General features: G+C 46.2%; 1 protein-coding gene across 3 annotated transcripts in view; it reads left to right on the top strand.

Annotated features, from left to right (window-relative positions):
* Window positions 1-24,397, top strand: part of LOC138953858 (estrogen receptor-like) — a 171,882-nt gene that overhangs the window by 3,045 nt on the left and 144,440 nt on the right. For all 3 annotated transcript variants that reach the window (XM_070325818.1, XM_070325817.1, XM_070325815.1), the window contains exon 2: window positions 9,514-11,339. In XM_070325818.1, coding sequence (XP_070181919.1) covers window positions 9,733-11,339 — 1,607 coding nt within the window. In that variant the 5' untranslated portion in view covers window positions 9,514-9,732. The remainder of the gene's footprint in view (window positions 1-9,513; window positions 11,340-24,397) is intronic.

Genomic DNA, 24,397 nt, shown 5'->3' with positions numbered 1-24,397 from the left:
TTATGTACTCGCCCCCGCCCCCTCCTCTTCAGCCTTGCCCCTCCCCCCTTGCATCGAACCTGCCTCTGATCAGGTCAGATAGAATAGCGCGCTGATAGTCTTGGAAGCGGAAGAATTGCGCTGAGGTCATTTTGGGGCCGATCGATTTGCTCTTGCTGCTCAGCTGAGAGGTTTGTCTGGCGTTGCGTGTGCTGTTGCGTTGATCTCTGTCTGTCTCCGTCTATCTCTGTCTGTCTGTCTGCCTGTCTCTCCAAGAGTGTCTCACTCTCCTTGTCCCCCCTCTCTCTCTCTCTCTCTCTCACTCTCGCTCTCTCTCTCACCCTCGCTCTCTCTCTCACCCTCTCTCTCTCCCTCCCCCTCTCTCTCCCTCTCCCTCTCTCTCTCTCTCTGTGCATCGTCTCTCCTCCTTTTCTCTCGCTCCAACACGAATGTCTTTCTTTTTCAGTTCTAACACGTTCAAATGATGTGATACAACAACGATGACGACAACGACAACAACAAACTATCCCAGTGGTTAGTTACTTAAAGTCATCAAGCATCAAACGTTGGGTATTTAGTGAGCCTCAAACGAGCCGCAGTGAGCAAAACATAGCCCTGGCAAATTATATAACACAATTAAAGCTCATGTTACCTAGACATTTTGCCTTATGTAGCGCGGACATATCGTAGAAAAGGAGGTAGGTCTGAGTCGATAGCATAACGACCTTGTGTTTAAACGATACGGTCTCCCGACTATGTATGAATCGATGGAATGAGAAAAGATGGAATATGATCCCTCGCCCCCCCCCCCCCCCCCCCCCCAAACCCATCCCTCACACACACAAACACCCCTCCCCCCCGCCCGCCCTCCAACGGGAGGAGACCGAGCTATGGTGCTACCCAACTTTCTGTCTTGCCCCCGCTCAGAAAGGTCCTTGTTAGAGGCAACGCAGCAGGCATCGTCGATTGAATGACAGTTTCCGACATTGTAGTTACTGGAACCTTAGCCTCGGGACGACAATGCCAAAGATGCTGATCCAAAACGATAATGAGTACTTTAGATGGTTTGTTTCTTCTTGAGAGAGAGAGAGAGAGAGAGAGAGAGAGAGAGAGAGAGAGAGAGAGAGAGAGAGAGAGAGAGAGAGAGAGAGAGAGAGAGAGAGAGAGAGAGAGTAGTTCCATATTTTTACTGGACATGCATTCCACTTGCTGCTTCCTGAGATAAACTGCAATAACATCATGTTATTCTACATTTGAGCGCCAGGGGGGGGGGGGGGGGATGGGGATACATGTAAGTCTCTTTGATCCATAGTTAGTAGTATATATAGAGCCATACCCGCAGTGTTGTTAAAGTTGAAATCAGTTCAATACTTATGCTACAAGATTATTTCAAAGTTGACCATAGCAAAGAGATCCATATTTAGTATGGTGGCCACATCCGCAGCGCCATGAAGTTGAATTGAGGTCAATACTACAATATCATTTTCTACGTGGCCGATTATGTTTTGCAACCTGGGTTTTCTACAACACTTACATAGCCAATTAAATCTGTCTACTCCAGTTTTTGGAAAAATTCCTCCTCATCATGTCTTGTGCACATTGTACCATCCTCTTATACCAGCTGTCCATGACACACCCCAACACGTTGACTGGGGTATGTCAAAATGAACGCCCTCGTATAGGCAAGGAAGGACGAGGGAGTGGGGTGTACGTGTGTGTGAGGAGGGAGAGCGGGATGCATGTCGTCTCTTTTAACATGGTGCTTTTAATGCATTTGGATTTGTCATGGTGTATCACCATAGTTATGGGCTATGGGCTGAAATAAAACAGTCCTGAGTCCTGATTTCTGAGTAAGGCCGCATCCGCGCTGTCGTGAAGTTCAATTTGGCTGCAAGTACAAGATCATTTTCCATTCGACTGTGTCAATATCAATATATCAATATGAGGCTTATATCGCGCGTATTCCGTGGGTACAGTTCTAAGCGCAGGGATTTATTTTTATTTTTTATTTACATATTCAAGGCGCAGGGATTTATTTATGCCGTGTGAGATGGAATTTTTTTACACAATACATCACGCATTCACATCGGCCAGCAGATCGCAGCCATTTCGGCGCATATCCTACTTTTCACGGCCTATTATTCCAAGTCACACGGGTATTTTGGTGGACATTTTTATCTATGCCTATACAATTTTGCCATGAAAGACCCTTTTGTCAATCGTGGGATCTTTAACGTGCACACCCCAATGTATTGTACACGAATAGGTAAAGGCAGACGGTCAGAGATTCAAAAGATGAGGGAGTTTGTGTGTGAGGGGGTGGCGTGAGGGGAGGGGGGAGGGTGGATTGCCTGCAGCTTCTTTGATCCATGTTTAGTGGGGCCACATCCGCAGCGTTGCCGGTGAAGTTGAATTTTACTGCAAGTACGTGATTATTTCCTATGTGACCATAGCCAGAGACAGGCTGCAGTGGATGCACCAACAGGAGACTCCTGATGGGGAGGAGGAGGGGGCGAGAGGGAGGGGGTGGGTGGGTGGGTGGGGGGGGGGGTGGGTGTATGCATGTGGTCCCTGTTTAGCCCTGTTTAGTTCGGTTACATCGGCAGTGTCGTGAAGTTGAATTCAGGTCGATGCCACAAGATTATTTTGTATTTAACCTTCAGTACGAGTCTGGAAGGGGGAGGGCGAGATCTAGAGTTAGGGCGGATAAGATGCTTGGGGGGGGGGGGGGGGATGTGTGTGTGTGTGTGCATGTGGTCTCTTTTATCCTTGTTTGGTAGGGCCACATAAGCAATGTCGTGAAGTTGAATTCAGGTCGATGCCACAAGTCAAGATTGATTTATGTTTTAGGAGGATAGTGAGAGAATGAGGGTGTGTGTGTTGGGGGGGGGGGGGGAGGGGGCATGGGTTAGGAGTTTCGAAGGGGGAGGGCGAGATATACAGTAAGGGCGGATAAGATGAGGAGGGGATGTGGGGGTGGGGGGTGGGGGTGGGAGTGAATGGAGTCTCATTTATGATTGTTTGGTAGGGCCACGTAAGCAGTGTCGTGAAGTTGAATTCAGGTCGATGCCACAAGATTGTTTTATGTTTTAGGAGAATAGTGAGAGTCTTAGGGTGGGGGGGGGGGGGGACGTGGGGTAGGAGTTTCGAAGGGAGAGGGCGAGATCTAGAGTTAGGGCGGATAAGATCCGGGGGGTAGTTTCATTTAACATTGTTTGGTAGGGCCACATAAGCAATGTCGTGAAGTTGAATTCGGGTCGATGCCACAAGATTATTTTATGTTTTAGGAGGATATTGAGAGAATGAGGAGGGAGGGGGGGGTTACCAAAGTGAGGGTGGGAGGGGGTGCATGTAGTCTTTTCTATCCCTGTTTAGTAGTAGGGCCACAGCGGCAGTGTGATGAAGTTGAATTGAGGTCAATACCACTTGGTGTCGACAGCTCCACTATTGATTTTGTGTGCGACTTCATCCTTAGCTCTGTGTGTGTGTGGTGAGGGTATGTATGTGTATGTGTGTGTGTATGTGTGTGTGTGTGTGTGTGTATGTATGTGTTTGTGTGTGTATGTGTGTGTGTGTGTGTGTGTGTATGTATGTTTGTGTGTGTGTGTGTGTGTGCGACTCTATCCCCAGTTGTGCGATTTGGCGCACACCACTGGCTTTGGGGACATACATGTACATGCCACACTTACGTTTAGGCTAACCACGCTGCATGAGGCTGCGATGTTCAGCAACGACTGTCTGACCCTCTGTCTCTCTTTCTCCCTCTCTGTCTCTCTTTCTCCCTCTCTGTCTCTCTTTCTCCCTCTCTGTCTCTCTGTCTCCCTCTCTGTCTCTCTTTCTCCCTCTCTGTCTCCCTCTCTCCCTCTCTGTCTCTCTGTCTCCCTCTCTGTCTCTCTTTCTCCCTCTCTGTCTCTCTTTCTCCCTCTCTGTCTCTCTTTCTCCCTCTCTCTCTCTCTCTTTCCCTCTCTCTGTCTCTGTCTCCCTCTCTCTGTCTCTGTCTCCCTCTCTGTCTCTCTGTCTCCCTCTCTGTCTCTCTGTCTCCCTCTCTGTCTCTCTTTCTCCCTCTCTGTCTCTCTGTCTCCCTCTCTGTCTCTCTGTCTCCCTCTCTGTCTCTCTTTCTCCCTCTCTGTCTCTCTGTCTCCCTCTCTGTCTCTCTTTCTCCCTCTCTGTCTCTCTGTCTCCCTCTCTGTCTCTCTTTCTCCCTCTCTGTCTCCCTCTCTGTCTCCCTCTCTGTCTCTCTTTCTCCCTCTCTGTCTCTCTTTCTCCCTCTCTGTCTCTCTTTCTCCCTCTCTGTCTCTCTGTCTCCCTCTCTGTCTCTCTTTCTCCCTCTCTGTCTCCCTCTCTGTCTCTCTGTCTCCCTCTCTGTCTCTCTGTCTCCCTCTCTGTCTCTCTTTCTCCCTCTCTGTCTCTCTTTCTCCCTCTCTGTCTCTCTTTCTCCCTCTCTGTCTCTCTTTCTCCCTCTCTGTCTCTCTGTCTCCCTCTCTGTCTCTCTGTCTCCCTCTCTGTCTCTCTTTCTCCCTCTCTGTTTCTCTTTCTCCCTCTCTGTCTCTCTTTCTCCCTCTCTGTCTCTCTTTCTCCCTCTCTGTCTCTCTTTCTCCCTCTCTGTCTCTCTTTCTCCCTCTCTGTCTCTCTTTCTCCCTCTCTGTCTCTCTTTCTCCCTCTCTGTCTCTCTTTCTCCCTCTCTGTCTCTCTTTCTCCCTCTCTGTCTCTCTGTCTCTCTTTCTCCCTCTCTGTCTCTCTTTCTCCCTCTCTGTCTCTCTTTCTCCCTCTCTGTCTCTCTTTCTCCCTCTCTGTCTCTCTCCCTCTCTGTCTCTCTGTCTCCCTCTCTGTCTCTCTTTCTCCCTCTCTGTCTCTCTGTCTCCCTCTCTGTCTCTCTTTCTCCCTCCCTGTCTCTCTTTCTCCCTCTCTGTCTCTCTTTCTCCCTCTCTGTCTCTCTTTCTCCCTCTCTCTCTTTCTCCCTCTCTCTACGTCAAAGATATGCTGTGCATTGTATGTTCTGAACATATTTTTGTTGTACTATTGCTACATGTTCGATTTCATGCTACCAGCTTGTATTTATAATTACCTGCATAGTATGCATTTGATTTTATGAATAACCACATATGACTGTATGCTCTTCATGCCTCATCTTCATCATCATCGTCATCATCATCATCGTCATCATCATCATCATCGTCATCTTTATTATCACGTGCTGAAGTTTTCCGACCTCCTTTTGTTGGTTAACTTTTTAAATTTTTATTTTTTATTTTTTTTATTTTTTATTGTGTGTCTATGCGTCCCAAGGACAGATTGTAAGAAAAGGCGTAGCCTTAAATCTTAATCCTTGTTAAATAAAGTTCAATTCAATTCTGTCTCTCTCTGTCTCTCTCTGTCTCTGTCTCTCTGTCTCTCTCTCTCTCTCTCTCTCTCTCTCTCTCTCTCTCTCTCGCTCTCTCTCTCTCTCTGTCTTTGAATGTGTGTGTGTAATTCCTCTCTCTCTCCCCCTCTCTCTCTCTCTCCCCTCTCTCTCTCCCCCCCCTCTCTCTCTCTCTCTCTCTCTCTCTCTCTCTCTCTCTCTCTCTCTCTCTGTCTTTGAATGTGTGTGTGTAATTCCCTCTCTCTCTCCCCCTCTCTCTCTCTCTCCCCTCTCTCTCTCTCCCCCCTCTCTCTCTCCCCCTCTCTCTCTCCCCCTCTCTCTCTCTCTCTCTCTCTCTCTCTTTATGAGTGTGTGTGTATGTGTGTGTGTGTTATTCTCTCTCTTTGAGTGTCTCTCTCTCTCTCTCTCTCTCTCTCTCTCTCTCTCTCTCTCCCTCTCTTCTCTCTTGTTCTCTCTCTTTCACTTTTTCACTCTCTCTCTCTCTCTCTCTCTCTCTCTCTCTCTCTCTCTCTCTCTCTCTCTCTCTTGTTCTTTCTCTTTCGCTCTCTCCATTTCTCTCTCCATTTCTCTCTCTCCATTTCTCTGTCTCTGTCTCTCTCCAACCTACGAGCTCTTGGAGCATACTGTATTGTTTTTAGGCTTTTGTTCTTAGAGGCTTTAATACAGTAGAGCCATTTTTTTAAGACACCCACCAGCCAAGCCTTTTTAAAACACCCACCAGCCAAGCCTTTTTAAAACACCCGCCAGCCAAGCCTTTTTAAGACACCCACCAGCCAAGCCTTTTTAAGACACCCACCAGCCAAGCCTTTTTAAAACACCCACCAGCCAAGCCTTTTTAAGACACCCACCAGCCAAGCCTTTTTGAGACACCCACCAGCCAAGCCTTTTTAAAACACCCACCAGCCAAGCCTTTTTAAGACGCCCACCAGCCAAGCCTTTTTAAAACACCCACCAGCCAAGCCTTTTTAAGACACCCACCAGCCAAGCCTTTTTAAGACACCCACCAGCCAAGCCTTTTTAAGACACCCACCAGCCAAGCCTTTTTAAGACACCCACCAGCCAAGCCTTTTTAAAACACCCACCAGCCAAGCCTTTTTAAAACACCCACCAGCCAAGCCTTTTTAAAACACCCACCAGCCAACCCTTTTTAAGACAACCACCAGCCAAGCCTTTTTAAAACACCCACCAGCCAACCCTTTTTAAAACACCCACCAGCCACGCCTTTTTAAAACACCCACCAGCCAAGCCTTTTTAAAACACCCACCAGCCAAGCCTTTTTAAAACACCCACCAGCCAAGCCTTTTTAAAACACCCACCAGCCAACCCTTTTTAAGACAACCACCAGCCAAGCCTTTTTAAAACACCCACCAGCCAACCCTTTTTAAAACACCCACCAGCCACGCCTTTTTAAAACACCCACCAGCCAACCCTTTTTAAAACACCCGCCAGCCAAGCCTTTTTAAGACACCCACCAGCCAACCCTTTTTTAAGACACCCACCAGCCACGCCTTTTTAAAACACCCACCAGCCAACCCTTTTTAAGACACCCACCAGCCAACCCTTTTTAAGACAACCACCAGCCAACCCTTTTTTAAACACCCACCAGCCACGCCTTTTTAAAACACCCACCAGCCAACCCTTTTTAAGACACCGACCAGCCAACCCGTTTTAAAACACCCACCAGCCAACCCTTTTTAAGACAACCACCAGCCAACCCTTTTTTTTAAACACCCACCAGCCACGCCTTTTTAAAACACCCACCAGCCAACCCTTTTTAAGACACCCACCAGCCAACCCGTTTTAAAACACCCACCAGCCGAGCCTTTTTAAAACACCCACCAGCCAACCCTTTTTGAGACACCCACCAGCCAACCCTTTTTAAGACACCCACCAGCCAACCCGTTTTAAAACACCCACCAGCCGAGCCTTTTTAAAACACCCACCAGCCAACCCTTTTTGAGACACCCACCAGCCAACCCTTTTTAAGACACCCACCAGCCAACCCTTTTTAAGACACCCACCAGCCAAGCCTTTTTAAAACACCCACCAGCCAAGCCTTTTTTTAAGACACCCACCAGCCAACCCGTTTTATAACACCCACCAGCCAAGCCTTTTTAAGACACCCACCAGCCAACCCTTTTTAAGACACCCACCAGCCAACCCTTTTTGAGACACCCACCAGCCAACCCTTTTTAAGACACCCACCAGCCAACCCTTTTTAAGACACAAAACTTCGCCTTTCAAGACCCAAATACAAATTTACTTCCATTCTATAACCACCTCCCTGTTAACACCGGATTTCTGCAGATCTCATTTTTATTCAAAAAGTAGATTCCACTGTTTACCATTAGCTTTTAGACTTGGATTTTGACAGAAGAAATAGTGACAACATTGGTGAGCCAATCGTATGCATGCTACTGGAAGGAAGAAGGAAAAAGTTCCTGTTTTTGGTACAGGAGAAAAAGCTCACCCAGTTTTCGCTTGATCGATTTCTCAGAAGTTGGCAATAGTGACGTGAAATAACCTACAGGACGGAACGTGTTGACTTGTGTGTGGCGTTATAATCGATTTCATGCTTTACACTTACAGCAATTTGACCAGTTTTTACAGTGGCTCTTACAAACTGCATGTACTATAGCGTTTTTCACAGGTGTGTGTCATGATTTCATGTGGGGTGTGCAAAAATGTGAAGCGAGGTTTTTATATCTAGCAGTATGAAATATTTTTTCTTTGGTTAGACAGCAGCATGAAAAGCTATTGCAGTGTATTTACCATACACATGAATGTTGCGTTGAAACACAGCTGCAATTTGGTGAAACAGACAGGGCCATTTATTTTGTGAAACAGCGATCACCTACCTGGGACAGAGAGCAAGCAAGCGAACGTTTTTAATTGTGACTCAGAACAGAAAGTTCACTGACTAGGGTGAACAGCAAAACATCGGCTTGCCTAATGCTATCAACAACCAGGAACTGAAATGAAAACGAATAGGTGCAGAACAACACGCAACTGTCACAGTTATGGGATAACAAAATCTTTACACAGCGCTCAGCAGAGCGAGAGAGGGGGGAAGGAGGGGGAGAGAGGGGGAGGGAGAGAGGGGGAGGGAGAGAAAGAGGGAACGAACGAACGAACTTTATTACGAGAGAGAGAGAGAGAGAGAGATAGAGAGAAACAGAGATGGAGGGAGAAAGAGAGAGAGAGAGAGGAAGGGAGAAAGAGAGAGAGAGATGGGGGGAAGAGAGAGAGAGATGGGGGGGGGGGAGAAAGAGAGAGAGATGGGGGGGGGGAGAAAGAGAGAGAGAAAGATAGAGAGAGAGATGGGGGGGGGGGGGAGAAAGATAGAGAGAGAAAGAGATAGAGAGAGAGAGAGAGAGCCCACAGACACAGATTGGTACGCAACCTTGACGAACGTTACGAAAGCCTTGTGCGTTTGACCTGTCACAGCGACCCGAACACAGCCGGCGAACCTCTATCCCGTATTGTGTGGTGTTTGCCGTTTTCATCTGTTTGCTCGCCTACTGTTGTTTTTAGGTCATTGGGACACTGCACCGTCTCCACAGTTCAAGCCAAAGGTGCGCCTGGCCAAGGGACGCAACTCTGGAAAAGGGATAGTTGAAAAGATGGCAGCGGTTCCTTCCCTTTGAGCGTTCCACATCCTGCTTGCTAATGTTCATTTTACAATGCGTCGTTTTCTTTTCGTGTTTCCAATGGATCTCGAACTTGCAGAGTTTATGGAAAGTGTGTAATATGCAGATAGTACCTCATTTTGAAAAGCCAGATTGCCAAAAGTGTCAGAGATTATGTATGCGGCTCTTTACATTACAGCGAACAATTCCGACTTCTGTTTCCCTGCATTCATCATGGCATATATATGTGTGTGTGTGTGTGTGTGTGTGTGTGTGTGTGTGTGTGTGTGTGTGTGTGTGTGTGTGTGTGTGCATGTGTGTGTGTTTGACACTTCTTTACAAAAGAAATGTAAAAGGCAGAAAAGGTAGCCTGAATGCCGATTGTTCATCTCCATTCTTGTTGCAGATTGCGCAGTACTGTTTCACCTTCTTGTGTTCTTGTTTTTGTTTGTTCGCTCTTCATCTGTTATCATCTTCTGCTTGTTTTTCTGCTTAACGTACATGTTGAAGCCATCAAACTTATCGTGTATTCCTTGCCTGTTTCAGATGAGCACAGTATGGCTGTCAAAACACATCACACCTCAGGCTGCGGACCTCACCCCCTCCGCCACCGCCACCACCACCACCACCACCACCTCAACTATAACGACAGCAACCACTCACACCACCACCACACGCATAATCTTCACAACCGCAGCAGGGCGATATCTTGTCACCCTGCCTCTCACCTGAGCTTTCGGCATCTTAGCTGTTGAGTGGAGCATCATGCCTCCGCCCAAAAAGCCCAAGAATGGGCCCACCTCGGTGGAGCAGTTCCTGTCGCGTGAGGAACTTCAGCGAATGGAGGAAACCACCACCGGAGACGGCTCCGGGAAAAGTTCTCCGTCCGGCGATAGCAGTGGTGGTGGAAATGGTGGTGGGAAGGACGTGAGTGAGAGGAAAAAACTTTCGCCATCCTCGTCAGTGTCTTCTCCAAGGAGTGATGGTGGCAGAACAGCGGCTACTGCAATCGTCACCACCACCAACAACAACAACAACTCTTCGCCCTCCTCCCCCTCCCTGTCCTCCAACTTGGCGTCAGTGCTGGGATCGGGAGGCGGAGCGGCAAAGGCGAATTCCCCGCCCGGCAGCCGCACAGGACTCCTGCGACAGCTGTTCGCCAAGCAGGACCCAGACACTCAGGGCCTGGTCCCACCCTCATCCGCCCCCCCTCCCCTCTCTCTCGCTCTACCTCCCCCTCACCCGCACCTCCCTGAGCCTCGCTACGCTAAGAGCAGGAACGGGGACAGGGTGGGGTCTGTTACGGGGGGAGGGGGCGGCCGCCAGTGGACGGTCAAACGTGGCGGCAAACTTACCTCAGGGGCTGCAGATCATGACACCCCCACCCCCGCCTTCCAGCATCCCCGGTCGATGAGCCGGGGCCGGGGCGGTGGTGGGGGGAGCAGCATCGGTTCTGTGCAGGGAGACGAGGCCGGCTTACTGACCTCGAAAGTTCTCATGGAACGCTCTTACCTCACTTCCTTGATCAAGGAGTCGCCCCCCTTGGGCTCTTCCTCGGGGGCCATGGCCGCACCGTTTTTGGAGCGTGTGGCGCTCAATTCAGGGAAATTGTTGCAAGGTCTGATGGGGGCCCCAGCACCCCCCACGTACATTCACGCAGCGTTTCAGCTACCTCTCATGGACACCAGTACCTCAGGACCAGCGATGACGGGCCCTCGCAATACCTCTGTGTTGGCCTACCTAACGGCTCAGGGCCACAACCACCACCACTCACCTCACCCCCACCCCCCACTCCCCACGGCTCTCCCCCCTCTGCCTCGGTGTTGCGCGCCCTCTTCTCTACCTCTTGTTGACGTTGCCAACACCACCCCTTTGACCTCATTTTCCTCTTCTTTCCCCGCCTCTTTGGTGGCCGTGCCGACCTCGGGCGCCAACGAGCCCTTTGACCTGTCTGTGAAGAAACTGTCCCGTAGCGGCAGCAGTGTAGAGAGCGAGAGCGCTGGCAGTGACAAGATGGAGTCGGCATCACGGCCCGGAAGCAGCGCCGGCGAACTCGCAACGGGTATACCTCTCTCCCTCGGTACCTCATCGGCAAACAACAGTAGTACCTCCACCTCCCCTGCCGTGGCGAACACGCCGCCGGCTCGGGGGGACCGAGACGGGTCGGCCTCGCCCAGTCTGCCTCGGGGTTTGACCCCCACTCATTACCTCATGGACCTGCGTGGCCCCACGGGGCGGGCGGCCTCCTCTCCTCTGGGCAAGCTCTTTGCGCACGACATTACGGCCTCAGGGAACATGGGCCTTGTGGCGCCCCGCCCCTACCCAGGCAACCCCCGCTCTTCACCTGCTGACTCCAGGCTCAGTCCTATCAGGTGGGTGGTTTTTTTTTATTGATTTTATCTATTTCTTTTTCTGTATAATCTTAAACATGTGAGGCAGAGTGCTGCTTTGAGATCTGAGAAGCAAAGGGCAGTCAGCGCTCCAAGCACTTGTTAATTTCAATCCTTGTTATTCTCTCAGGTGCCAGGAGATTGCTTCCGCATAACTCTCATTTACTCTATTACACATGCATGATATAACTTGCATTGTTCTCGAATAGCAATATCAGCTGAAGAGATGATTAAAAATAATAACCAACCAACCAACCACACATGTCATATCTGCTTCCAGAGCGCTTACTTCACCCCCCGCGGGTTAGGGGGAAGAATTTACCCGATGCTCCCCAGCATGTCGTAAGAAGCGACTAACGGATTCTGTTTCTCCTTTTACCCTTGTTAAGTGTTTCTTGTATAGAATATAATCAATGTTTGTAAAGATTTTAGTCAAGCAGTATACATGTAAGAAATGTTAAGTCCTTTGTACTGGAAACTTGCATTCTCCCAGTAAGGTCATATATTGTACTACGTTGCAAGCCCCTGGAGCAAATTTTTGATTAGTGCTTTTGTGAACAAGAAAGAATTAACAAGTGGCTCTATCCCATCTCCCCCCCTTTCCCCGTCGCGATATAACCTTCGTGGTTGAAAACGACGTTAAACACCAAATAAAGAAAGAAAGAAAGTGCTTACTTCCCTTTGCTTCTCAGATCTTTTTCTTGGTAGTTTCTTTCTGTGGGTACAATCTAATCGCAAGACACAAGACAAGATTTTATTCAGCACAGTGTGGTAGAACAAAAGGAATATAGCTTGGCATTGCTGAAGTCGCTCATCCAACAACAGACACGCGCACGCTTGCACAAACACATGGAGATTATGAATATGATGCTTAAACGCAAAACAGTGGAACCCCTTTTAAGGTCCCCCAAGACTTTTTTTTTATTTTTATTTTTTAGATTTTCTGTTCATAACCTCTGTCAATCTAACTTCATTTTAAACTCTTGTTTTGAAGACCCGATTATCTCAGATTTGTGGAGGTCATGGGGTTTCACAGTAATCTTAAACAAATGAGTCAGAAGCTGTTTTAAGACCTGAGAAGCAAAGGGAAGTAAGCGCTCTAAGCGTTTGTTCATTTCAGTGCTTGTTTTTCCCTCAGGTGCCAGGAGATTGGTTCCACATAACTCTCAATATTGCTATTTCATATGTTACGTGGATTTCCATTGGTCAATTGGGCAAAACTGAGCTCATTGTAAAAGTGATATCGACGACATTTCCGTCGATATCAGTTTTGATATCGACGACCTCTTTATTGTTTCCCCACTTCAAAAACAAAAACACCTAAAGGCTGAATTTAAAAACAAACAAATATATATATATGAAAATGTAATGATCCCAGAATTTAGTTGAGCAAGTGACTAAAGACTTTTTCAAAGAAAAGACATTTTTAAATACTGAAAAGTACAAGAAAAGAGTGAATGAACAAAAAGAAATAATAATCAGAGGGAGGGATATGGAACATCCAAAACTGAGACAAATACTTTTGTAATTTCTTTACAGTAAATACAAAATGTCCAGAGAATTAGCAATATATCTAACATTGACTGACTGTGTGATGATATCTTCTGCTATTGGTCTGTTTCGACAGTGATATCAAAATCTCGACCCTCCGGTCTCGATTTTGATATCACTGTCTCAACAGACCATAGCAGAAGATATCATCACACAGTCCGTCAATATTGGGTACTGTACTACAAGTGGCGTATGCATTTAGAGCGCTTACTTCCCTTTGCTTCTCAGATCTTTTTCTGCACTCTGGATAGTTTACTTCTGCAGGTAATCTAATCGCATTAAGACACAAGACAAGATTTATAATCAGCACAGTGTGGTAGAAAACACGGTATAATGAAGTCACTCATCCACCCATCCTCATCCATGCACACATGCATGCATAAATGCCCTTATGAGGCTCAAACACTGAAAGAATGACAAGACTAGCCACATTAGACACGGTAGAGCAGGCTCCTGTGGGGGACTTACAGCCATCCATGATCTAGACTGCTGATTATGCTTTGTGACTGTAGATCCCTGCACCGGAAAACAACACAGCAAGAATACAACCTATTGCCACCCTTTGGCACTTTGTCAAAAAAGCACTAAAATACTCAAGCAAACATGTTTTTATGAGGAGTGCTCACTTTTTCGAAGTCTCTCAGTTTGTTTGAAGCCCTGCAGCTTGCTTGCTTGCTTGGCTGTCAGGTTGTTTGGTTGCTTGGTAAAGTTATTTTATTGGTTGGTTGAACCTAGCTCTAAATGAATGGATAACAGCTCAAAATTTCACTGGTTCTTGTGACACCAAGCCTAGACCATGTACGAGCAGATGCAGACAAAAAATGTATTCTCAGAAAACCAGGGATGCTGCAAATTGCCGAAAAACTTTGGGCAGATTTGCCAGAATGTTTCACTTGTTGGCGTTAAAAGTGAAGCCAAGGACTGCTTTAATCTTTGAACATTTGCTGACATTTTTACAAACATTAAGGCTTCCATGCATTCTTTTTCTTGGGTTTTTGAATTGGAATGTCACATCTGCATCCGTAGGTACAGACTTGTTGCATACCTGTATGTTTAAAATTAGTCTTGTTTTTAATGCTCAGCTGTTAGGTTTTGTTTCAACAATCCAGTTGTTTTAACTTTTGGAAAGGTAAGACAGGTAAGTATTGTGTTTTGAAGCTGTTTGGCAGGTATGCTGAATACAGTGGTACCTCCTTCAACGACCCAAGTATTTTATTTGTGCCGTCACTTTGTAAGCACAGGTTGTTCACTATGTGATGAATCCCTCAATGCAAGGTGTGATGTATACAGATTTTAAAGTGTGTGTGTGTGTATGAGCGGGAGTGCACATGTGTGCCTGTGCTGTGTGTATGTCCATGTGTGTGCGTGTGTGTGTGTGTCTGCGTCTGCGTCTGTCCCTGTGTGTCTGTCTGTCTGTGTGCGTGTGTGTGTGTGTGTGTGTGTGTGTGATTTAATTGTTGTGTCTGTTTGAGTCCCAGAAATGACTTCAAGTTGACCTCAAAGAGCGAAATAATGCCAATAACGGCCATCTGGTAAAATATCATGGGAGGGCCGGGGAAATAATCCATGCCATAAAACTTCTCACGATGCTTCTGTGTTATTTCCCTTGCATTGGTACCTTCATGACGGACGTGTTTCTTCTGAATCGAAAAAACGGTTCACATTGACTTGGTCGAATATATTTTGAGAGAGTGAGATCTGTGTGTTTGTGTGTGTGTGTGTGTGCGTGCGTGCTTGTCTGTATGTGTGTGTGCGTGTGCGTGTGTGTGTGTGTGTTTCCGAGCGAGCGTGCATTTGCATGCGTGCTCTTTGATTTCTTTTAGCATTCGTTTTTTTACCTAGCCCTATCATGAACTCTTCAGCGGACGTTTGTTTTTGTTGTGCGGTAGAAGATTTTGAAGGGGTGAATTCATGTTTTTCAGGGATCATCCTCATTCACGGGGGATAACCGGTCAAAGGCCGAACAGAAGCCGAAGGCCGCTCATGACACGTGTGAAGGCAAGTTTTGTCTGTTTTCTAGGTATTGTTTGATTTATGTGGGGATTTAAGGTAAGCTACTGATTCAGCGATGACTAAATTTGTTTCTCGATGCATAAAAAGTCAGGGAGCGATTGATATTTGCCCGTAAATAGCCTTCAAAGCTGAAAATGTCCGCGATCGAGCACCGGAAATGGCTGTTCGATGGGTTTTGCAAGTAGAAATGTGCTTTATTTCACCAAATCAGCTCGTATTTGGTGTGGGTACGGGATTCTAGAGGACGAAGGAGTCATAAAAGGTGCAAAGAAGTGCTATTTGGGAGTAGAATAAATCTTCCGAGACAGTAGACAAGAGAAGGTCATATTTGAGAGATGCGCGTAGGCCGATTGTCTTTCCGACAAGCAAATGATACAGCAGATTTGACCAGAAACCTAGTCTCTAGTTTTTATGAATGAGTTTTTTTAATTAAAACAATCACGAGAACTCTCTCGCTTAGCCTAATGGCTGTTCGATGGGTTTCGCAAGTAGAAATGTGCTTTATTTCACCAAATCAGCTCGTATTTGACATCGGTTTGGTATATATATATATTTTCTAATCCTACTGCGAACTGGATAGCAGACGCGGAACGACTGTGAACCCATTTTTTACTTCAAAGTGTGGGGGGATCTTCCCACACTTTGAAGTAAACTCAGTAACTTACTTCAAAGCGTGGGACTTTTGCATCGCCTGTTTGAGCCTGATGATTTTGTCAAAAAAAATGGCAAAGTCTTTTGGATGAGTGAACAGAAAAAGTGAGCGAGCCAAGAAACATAGTGATGTTTGTTATCAGGCTTTAAGCAATGTCCCATTGTTGAGTGTGACGAAAACTCGTGGTGACGATTTTAAAACATGTTGGGTCACGCATGGTCCAATCTTACATGGTCCAATCTTACATGGTCCAACCTTACATGGTCCAATCTTACATGGTCCAATCTTACATGGTCCAATCTTACATGGTCCAATCTTACATGGTCCAACCTTACATGGTCCAATCTTACATGGTCCAATCTTACATGGTCCATATATATATTATTGGACCATGTAAGATTGGACCATGTAAGATTGGACCATGTAAGGTTGGACCATGTAATATTGGACCATGTAAGATTGGACCATGTAAGATTGGACCATGTAAGGTTGGACCATGTAAGATTGGACCATGTCAGGTTGGACCATGTAAGGTTGGACCATGTAATATTGGACCATGTAAGATTGGACCATGTAAGGTTGGACCATGTAAGATTGGACCATGTAAGGTTGGACCATGTAAGGTTGGACATGTAAGATTGGACGATGTAAGGTTGGACCATGTAAGGTTGGACCATGTAAGATTGGACCATGTAAGGTTGGACCATGTAAGGTTGGACCATGTAAGGTTGGACCATGTAAGGTTGGACCATGTAAGATTGGACCATGCAAGATTGGACCATGTAAGATTGGACCATGTAAGGTTGGACCATGTAAGATTGGACCATGTAAGGTTGGACCATATAAGGTTGGACCATGTAAGATTGGACCATGTAAGATTGGACCATGTAAGATTGGACCATGCGTGACCCAACATGTTTTAAAATCGTCACCACGAGTTTTCGTCACACTCAACAATGGGACATTGCTTAAAAGCCTGATAACAAACATCACTGTTTCTTGGCTCGCTCACTTTTTCTGTTCACTCATCCAAAAGACTGCCATTTTTTTGGACAAAATCATCAGGCTCAAACAGGCATGCAAAAGTCCCACGCTTTGAAGCAAGTTACTTCAAAGTGTGGGAAGATCCTCCCACACTTTGAAGTAAAAACTGAGTTTACTTCAAAGTGTGGGGCACATCCCCACACTTTGAAGTAATTTACTTCAAAGTGTGGGATTACTTCAAAGTGTGGTGCAACAGTCGTGCCGCGTCTGCTATCCAGTTCGCGGTAGGATTAGAAAATATATATATATATACCAAACCGATGTCAAATACGAGCTGATTTGGTGAAATAAAGCACATTTCTACTTGCGAAACCCATCGAACAGCCATTAGGCTAAGCGAGAGAGTTCTCGTGATTGTTTTAATTAAAAAACTCATTCGTAAAAACTAGAGACTAGGTTTCTGGTCAAAACGAATGGTTAATCTGCTGTATCATTCGCTTGTCGGAAAGACAATCGGCCTACGCGCATCTCTCAAATATGACCTTCTCTTGTCTACTGTCTCGGAAGATTTATTCTACTCCCAAATAGCACTTCTTTGCACCTCTTATGACTCCTTCGTCCTCTAGAATCCCGTACCCACACCAAATACGAGCTGATTTGGTGAAATAAAGCACATTTCTACTTGCAAAACCCATCGAACAGCCATTTCCGGTGCTCGATCGCGGACATTTTCAGCTTTGAAGGCTATTTACGGGCAAATATCAATCGCTCCCTGACTTTTTATGCATCGAGAAACAAATTTAGTCATCGCTGAATCAGTAGCTTACCTTAAATCCCCACATAAATCAAACAATACCTAGAAAACAGACAAAACTTGCCTTCACACGTGTCATGAGCGGCCTTCGGCTTCTGTTCGGCCTTTGACCGGTTATCCCCCGTGTCATTGCGTGACTGCCTCTGTGGGATCAAGTTTATTTGTTTACTGTCTGTCTCTGTCTCTTGTCTGTCTCTGTCTCTTGTCTGTCTCGTGTCTGTCTCGTGTCTGTCTCTGTCTCTTGTCTGTCTCTTTCTCTTGTCTGTCTCTTGTCTGTCTCTTGTCTGTCTCTGTCTCTTGTCTGTCTCTGTCTCTTGTCTGTCTCTTGTCTGTCTCTTGTCTGTCTCTTGTCTGTCTCTTGTCTGTCTCTTGTCTGTCTCTGTCTCTTGTCTGTCTCTTGTCTGTCTCTTGTCTCTTGTCTGTCTCTTGTCTGTCTCTGTCTCTTGTCTGTCTCTTGTCTGTCTCTGTCTCTTGTCTGTCTCTTGTCTGTCTCTGTCTCTTGTCTGTCTCTTGTCTGTCTCTGTCTCTTGTCTGTCTCTTTCTCTTGTCTGTCTCGTGTCTGTCTCGTGTCTGTCTCTGTCTCTTGTCTGTCTCTGTCTCTTGTCTGTCTCATGTCTGTCTCTGTCTCTTGTCTGTCTCTTGTCTGTCTCTTGTCTGTCTCTGTCTCTTGTCTGTCTCTGTCTCTTGTCTGTCTCTTGTCTGTCTCTTGTCTGTCTCTGTCTCTTGTCTGTCTCTTTCTCTTGTCTGTCTCTTGTCTGTCTCTTGTCTGTCTCTGTCTCTTGTCTGTCTCGTGTCTGTCTCTTGTCTGTCTCTGTCTCTTGTCTGTCTCTTGTCTGTCTCTTGTCTGTCTCTTGTCTGTCTCTGTCTCTTGTCTGTCTCTTGTCTGTCTCTGTCTCTTGTCTGTCCCTTGTCTGTCTCTGTCTCTTGTCTGTCTCTTGTCTGTCTCTGTCTCTTGTCTGTCTCTGTCTCTTGTCTGTCTCTTGTCTGTCTCTTGTCTGTCTCTTGTCTGTCTCTGTCTCTTGTCTGTCTCTTTCTCTTGTCTGTCTCTTGTCTGTCTCTTGTCTGTCTCTGTCTCTTGTCTGTCTCTGTCTCTTGTCTGTCTCTTGTCTGTCTCGTGTCTGTCTCTGTCTCTTGTGTGTCTTCATGTGTTTTGCGGGCTTGGGTAAGATACTAAGAAAAGTCCATATTTGCGAGGGCTGTGGCGGCATAAGCATACAAGCAACTTATTTTTCAACCAGCCCCCGCCAGACGAGGGACTACTTTAAATCATATACGTCATGGTAATAATCATTGGTTAGAGAGAGCCAGAGAGAGAGGGAGAGAGAGAGAGAGTACTGTATGGCTTAATAGTTAATACTAGTACATATTGCTGTTTTCTAATGAGTTGTACCGGCACGGTTGGCCTAGTGGTAAGGCGTCCGCCCCGTGATCGGGAGGTCGTGGGTTCGAACCCCGGCCGGGTCATACCTAAGACTTTAAAATTGGCAATCTAGTGGCTGCTCCGCCTGGCGTCTGGCATTATGGGGTTAGTGCTAGGACTGGTTGGTCCGGTGTCAGAATAATGTGACTGGGTGAGACATGAAGCCTGTGCTGTGACTTCTGTCTTGTGTGTGGCGCACGTTATAATATGTCAAAGCAGCACCGCCCTGATATGGCCCTTCGTGGTCGGCTGGGCGTTAAGCAAACAAATAAAATAAAATAAAACTAATGAGTTGTGGGGGATGCTAGCTAGCATTTAACTAAAAATGGGGCCACGCGCTGACCTTTTTGTACCAATTAGTGTGGGTGGTAGATTGGGCATCTGTATGACGGTTTCCGCAAATGTGGGAACGTGGATGAATCTCTCTCGTTCTCTGTGCGTGTGTGTGTGTGTGGGTGTGTGTCTGGGAGCTTGCAGGAGCACATGTCTCAGTCTGTCTTTGTCTGTCTGCCTGTGTGTGTGTGTGTGACTGAGCGGGCGCATGGAAAGGCACGTGTGTGTGTGTGTGTGTGTGTGTCACGGTGTGCGCGCGTGCGTGCGACAGAAATAGACTGAGATGATGATGCAACTTTATTTTCCAAGGATATATAGGTTTAAGGCTACGTCTTTTCTTAAAACCTGTCCTAAAATCTAATACAAAATTCTAATAATGATAAACAAGTAGAAAAAAACGGATTATAAGTGTGTGTGGAGAGAGAGAGAGAGAGAGAGAGAGAGAGAGAGAGAGAGAGAGAGAGAGAGAGAGAGAGAGAATGCAAAATACACGGTTTTGATTCTTACAATTGATCAGTGGGGAGGGGGACAATCAACAAAGGGATCCCGCAGTGACATTAATTAGTAACAATTAATGCAATGGGGACCATTTAGATTGAAAGCCTGAGGTTAGTGCATACACGTGAGATTAAGAGGGGGCTTTTGTTATTGTAAAAATATATATATATATACGACTAGTGTCTGTGTGTCTGTGTGTCTGTGTGTGTGTCTGTCTGTGCGCGATGCACGGCCAAAGTTCTCGATGGATCTGCTTCAAATTTGGTGGGCTTATTCAGAGAGACCCCGGACACAACCTCATCGATGAGATATTTCAACACGTGCTCTCAGCGCGCAGCGCTGAACCGATTTTGGTTCCGTTAAGTTAAAATTAATATTAAAAGTCCTACGGTTTTGAGCCATTAAGGACTTGAGTGTTTGTCCGCTTTCAAAAAGAGGAAAGAAAGAAACAAAAAATAAGGAGAGGAGGGCAGGGGGTGGGGTTGAGTTGATAATGCTCTGTGGAATTTGTTAAAATGAAAAGTAGTTAAGATGTTTCTTGGTAAGAATTATAAGTCTGTATTCTATATCTTGAATAACGGGTTTGTAAAATGATTTTTTTTTTAATTCAAATCGAGTTAAAAAGTGGAACCTTTCAGGATCACCAATAAAACCAAATAGATGAGCAAGTAAGAGGAACACGAACAATAAATCTCAAAACTTTTTACAAATAAAAGGATTAAAATGTAAGCCACGAAGGCCGTGGTAATAAAAACAATATGTACAGTTTGGCGACTAGTGGGCCTTGGGTGAGGATATGTTGTCTAGAGGGTAGTCGCTGGAATCAGGAGGGATGGCGGGAGCCACTCGACCTCAAACTGAAACACGCTGATGTGATAATCTGGGCTTAGTTATACCCACAGCCCCATGTCCGAGTCCCTGACCAGTCGGCACAGCAGCAAGCTGTGTGACCAGCCTAGAGAACTGCTACTGCGCAAATAATCCTGGGGACTCAGACCATGGAGCTGCATATGGTCATATAAGGTTTTAAAGGTAATTCTATTTGTAGCGCATGGAGCGAAAATGTGTTGAAATGAATAGGGTTCTCCACAATGGCAGGACTTGTTAAAGATATGGAAGCGGCAGCCGCCGGCACGGAGGCGTCTGAAGATAGTGAGGAGGTTTGTTGGGAGATCGGGGTGTAGATCGTTCATATCAATGGGTTGATAGGACAGAGATGTTACGTACTGACTTCGAATGAGTTTACGGATTTTACTGTAGAACTCGGTTACTGAGTAGCCGATGTTAGTGTTAGCTGGGCTAGATTCTGCCGCTTCTTTGGCAGCGACATCCGCCAGTTCATTTCCCCGGACCCCTACGTGAGAGGGGACCCAGAGAAATGATACGGATGTGCCGGATGAGATTAACTGGTGACATATAAAGAGGATTTCTCTTTGTAGCTCTGCCCGATTTGATGTGTTTCGATGCAGAGCTTGTAATGAAGAGCGCGAGTCAGAGCAGAAAACTACCGCACGCGGTGTGACTGGGAGGTCATTTATAAAAGTGCATGCCATGAGCAAGGCAAATAGCTCGGCTGAGAATATGGAGATGTCTTTATTAAGAGTATATTTCCTTGAGATTTTGAGATCTGGGATCACAAAGGCGCAGCCAACGCTGCCGTCTGCAAATTTGGATCCGTCAGTAAAGACTTTTAAATGCTCCGAGAATTTGTAGTTTAGGGTTTCTTTTGTAACAGTAGCTAGGTAGACGGGGTTATCTTTTTTGGTAGTATTATCTTCACTGTCGTATATGATAGTAGGGGTTTCCTCAAGCCAAGGCGGGTAGGAGGGCGGGGGGACCCTGGCCAGCTCACTGACCTTCACCCCGCTATCGGCTAGAATGCGGTTTACTGTGTCGGATAAGGGTAGCGTTTTGGCCAAGAGTTGAGTGCTATGTTTGGTGTTGGCCTCATAATTTTGGTGCTGAGGAAAAAAGTCAGTCAGGACCTCGCAGGCAGAGTTCTCTACCGCGTGGGCTCTGACAGCATACTGAGCTGAACGGAGTTTTATCTCATCCACAAGGGGCAGCCACCCACACTCGCTGTAGACTCGACTCTTACTCGCTTGTTGGGAGAGTCCCAGAGCTATTTTGAGCGCCCTGCACTCTATAATAGCCAGTTTTTTCATGAGCGCCGGGCGCGTCGCGAAATAAGCTTCGCACCCGTAAAGGAGGCGGGAGCGAATTAATGCCCGCACTACCTCTGTGACACACTTACGCCCTCTGGCCCAGGATTGGGACGCCAGGTAGCGTATGATATAAAGATCCTTGTTGGCCTTATTGATCAGATGTTCGATATGACTGGTCCAGTTAAGTCGGGTATCGATGATAACGCCGAGGAACTTAACTTCTGAGCTCGGTTTGATAATATCACAACCTATCTTTATACTGCAGTTCCTGTACAGTTGTCTACGGGAGACAACAAGAAAGACTGTTTTATTTGAGGCTAGTTGGAAGCCGTTGGTGTACATATATTGACAGAGGTTGTCGATTTTAGTTTGGTAAGAAGATAAGTCAACAGTGTTGGTAACTCTGTTATGGCGTGGTCTATTAGTGTCTATTAAGGCGAGGTCGTCCGCATACAGAAGTACACTGGCACCGTCAACCTTAACAGAAGTAATGTCATAGAGCATGATGCTGAATAAGTTTGGCGCGATGATACTGCCCTGGGGAACCCCCATGTCCAGCGCATGGGTTTCGGACACCGAAGAGCCCACCCGGACAGACATCTTGCGATTGCTGATGAAGTTTTTGATGAATTGGTACATGTGGCCAGAGACACCGATTCTGCCGAGTTTTAGGAGTAGACGAGCATGCCAGACGCTGTCGTACGCAGATTTAATATCAAAGAAGGTTCCAAGAAGAGAATTATTACTATGTGCCAAGGTCTTTTTGATTTTTTCAGTGACGTGCACAATGTGGTCCGCACACGAACGACCTTGCCTAAAACCTGCCTGGCATGTAGGAATGATATTGTGTTTATTGAGGTGGAACTCCAGCCTCTGGTTCACCACACGCTCAAAGATCTTGCTGAGGTGGGGGGTTAGTGATATGGGGCGGTAACTGCCAGGTAGATTGCCCGGTTTTCCGCTCTTCAATACTGCTACTACTTGTGAGTCTGACCACGCTGCGGGGATAGTATCCTTTAACCAGCATAGGTTGAAAAACTGAGTGAGCAACTTAACAAAGTTAGGTGGTAGATGTTTTATCATGTGATATGATATTGGGTCTAAACCTGTGGATTTTTTTGGGTCTTTCACAGAAGAGATGGCGTTTTGGACTTCTTTTGCCTTAAACATGCAGTTTATAGGCAACTGGTTGTCATCTGGGGGGTATGTGAAACCCTTCTCCTGATCTAACCTATAATTGAGTCGTTCAGTATCTAGGGATTTTGATTGACTATTTTTGGCAAAGGTATCTGCTAATAGGTTTGCCTTTTCAGAGTCAGTTGTGGTCATTTTATCACCCGATAGTAGTGGCTTTTCTTTAGTTCTGTATCTACATTTAAATCTGCGGATTTTCTTCCAGATTTTGCCACAGTCTTTGTAATCTTTAGTTTCTTTGTGGACAAAGTTTTCCCAGTTTTGAAGTTTAGCCTCAGCGGTGATCTGGTTAAATTGTATTTCAGCTGACTTCATATTCGTGAAGTTAGCGTCTGAGCAGTGCCTGAGATATGTCCTAATGTGATATCGCTTGTTTGCCAAGGCTTCATCACAGTCTGCATTCCACCACTCATTCCTTTTGGCCTTACAGTTAGGATTTACTGATTTAAGCGGAATGTGATTATTGGCAGCAGTGAGTATACATTGACGTATGTTATTGTAAGAGGCTTCGATGTCATCCGTAAGGAGAGTTTCCTCCCTGACACCCTCGAGCTCCGCACGGAAGCTGTCCCAATTTGCCTGTTTGTAATTGTACTTTTTTCTGACCTCCGAGTTATTGCGATTAGGGGCGAAGTGGCGGAAGGTAAGAACAATGGGTAAGTGATCGGAGCCGAGGGCGTCCGGGAAAACGTTCCAGTCGATGTCAGTGACTATGGCATTTGAGCAAAGGGAGAGATCGATTGCTGACGGGGAATGGTCAGCTCTGTCTGGAAGTCTGGTTGCCGAGCCATCGTTTAGTATACAAAAGTCAGTTTCCAAAATGACGTCAGCAAGGTTGCTATTGGCATGTTTGTATCTAGGGTTAGCAGAGTCCCACAGAGGGTGGTGATTATTAAAATCACCCATCACGCACCAGTGTGCCCTGCCATGATCCAGGGATTTTAGCCAGTCGGTAGTTCCTTTTTTATTACACCCGTGGGGGTAATATATGTTAACTATGTTGAGGTTTTTGGATCCTTTTATTTCGATTTCAACAGCACATGTACTGAGATTTTCTGAACTAGGGATGAGAGGTGCAAAGGGTTTGTAATTTAAGGAAGACTTTAGATAAATAGCTGTTTGAATGAGTTGCCCTGAGCCCTTTTGCTCTACTATGGGAGGGAAGTCAAAACCATCTATAGAAGGCAGTAGGGAGCGTTTTCTCTTGACTGACTGGATAACTAAGATGTCAGCAGAGTGATTTGATATATAATTATATAGCTGAGAGAAGTTAGAGTTGATAGAGCGACAGTTCCACTGTAATATGATAAATCCGTGACCGCTTTCACCTTGTTCAGCCATTTTAACACGCACAAAGAAGGTAAGTTAAAGGGCAGATTTAAAATAGGTTAAAAAGTGGTTTTAACAGCTTTCATA

Source organism: Littorina saxatilis, linkage group LG17, assembly GCF_037325665.1.
Source record: "Littorina saxatilis isolate snail1 linkage group LG17, US_GU_Lsax_2.0, whole genome shotgun sequence".
In the NCBI taxonomy this organism is placed as follows: Eukaryota; Metazoa; Mollusca; class Gastropoda; order Littorinimorpha; family Littorinidae; genus Littorina; species Littorina saxatilis.
The sequence above is the reverse complement of the archived record's forward strand: the minus strand, read 5'-3'. Positions and strand labels throughout refer to the sequence as shown.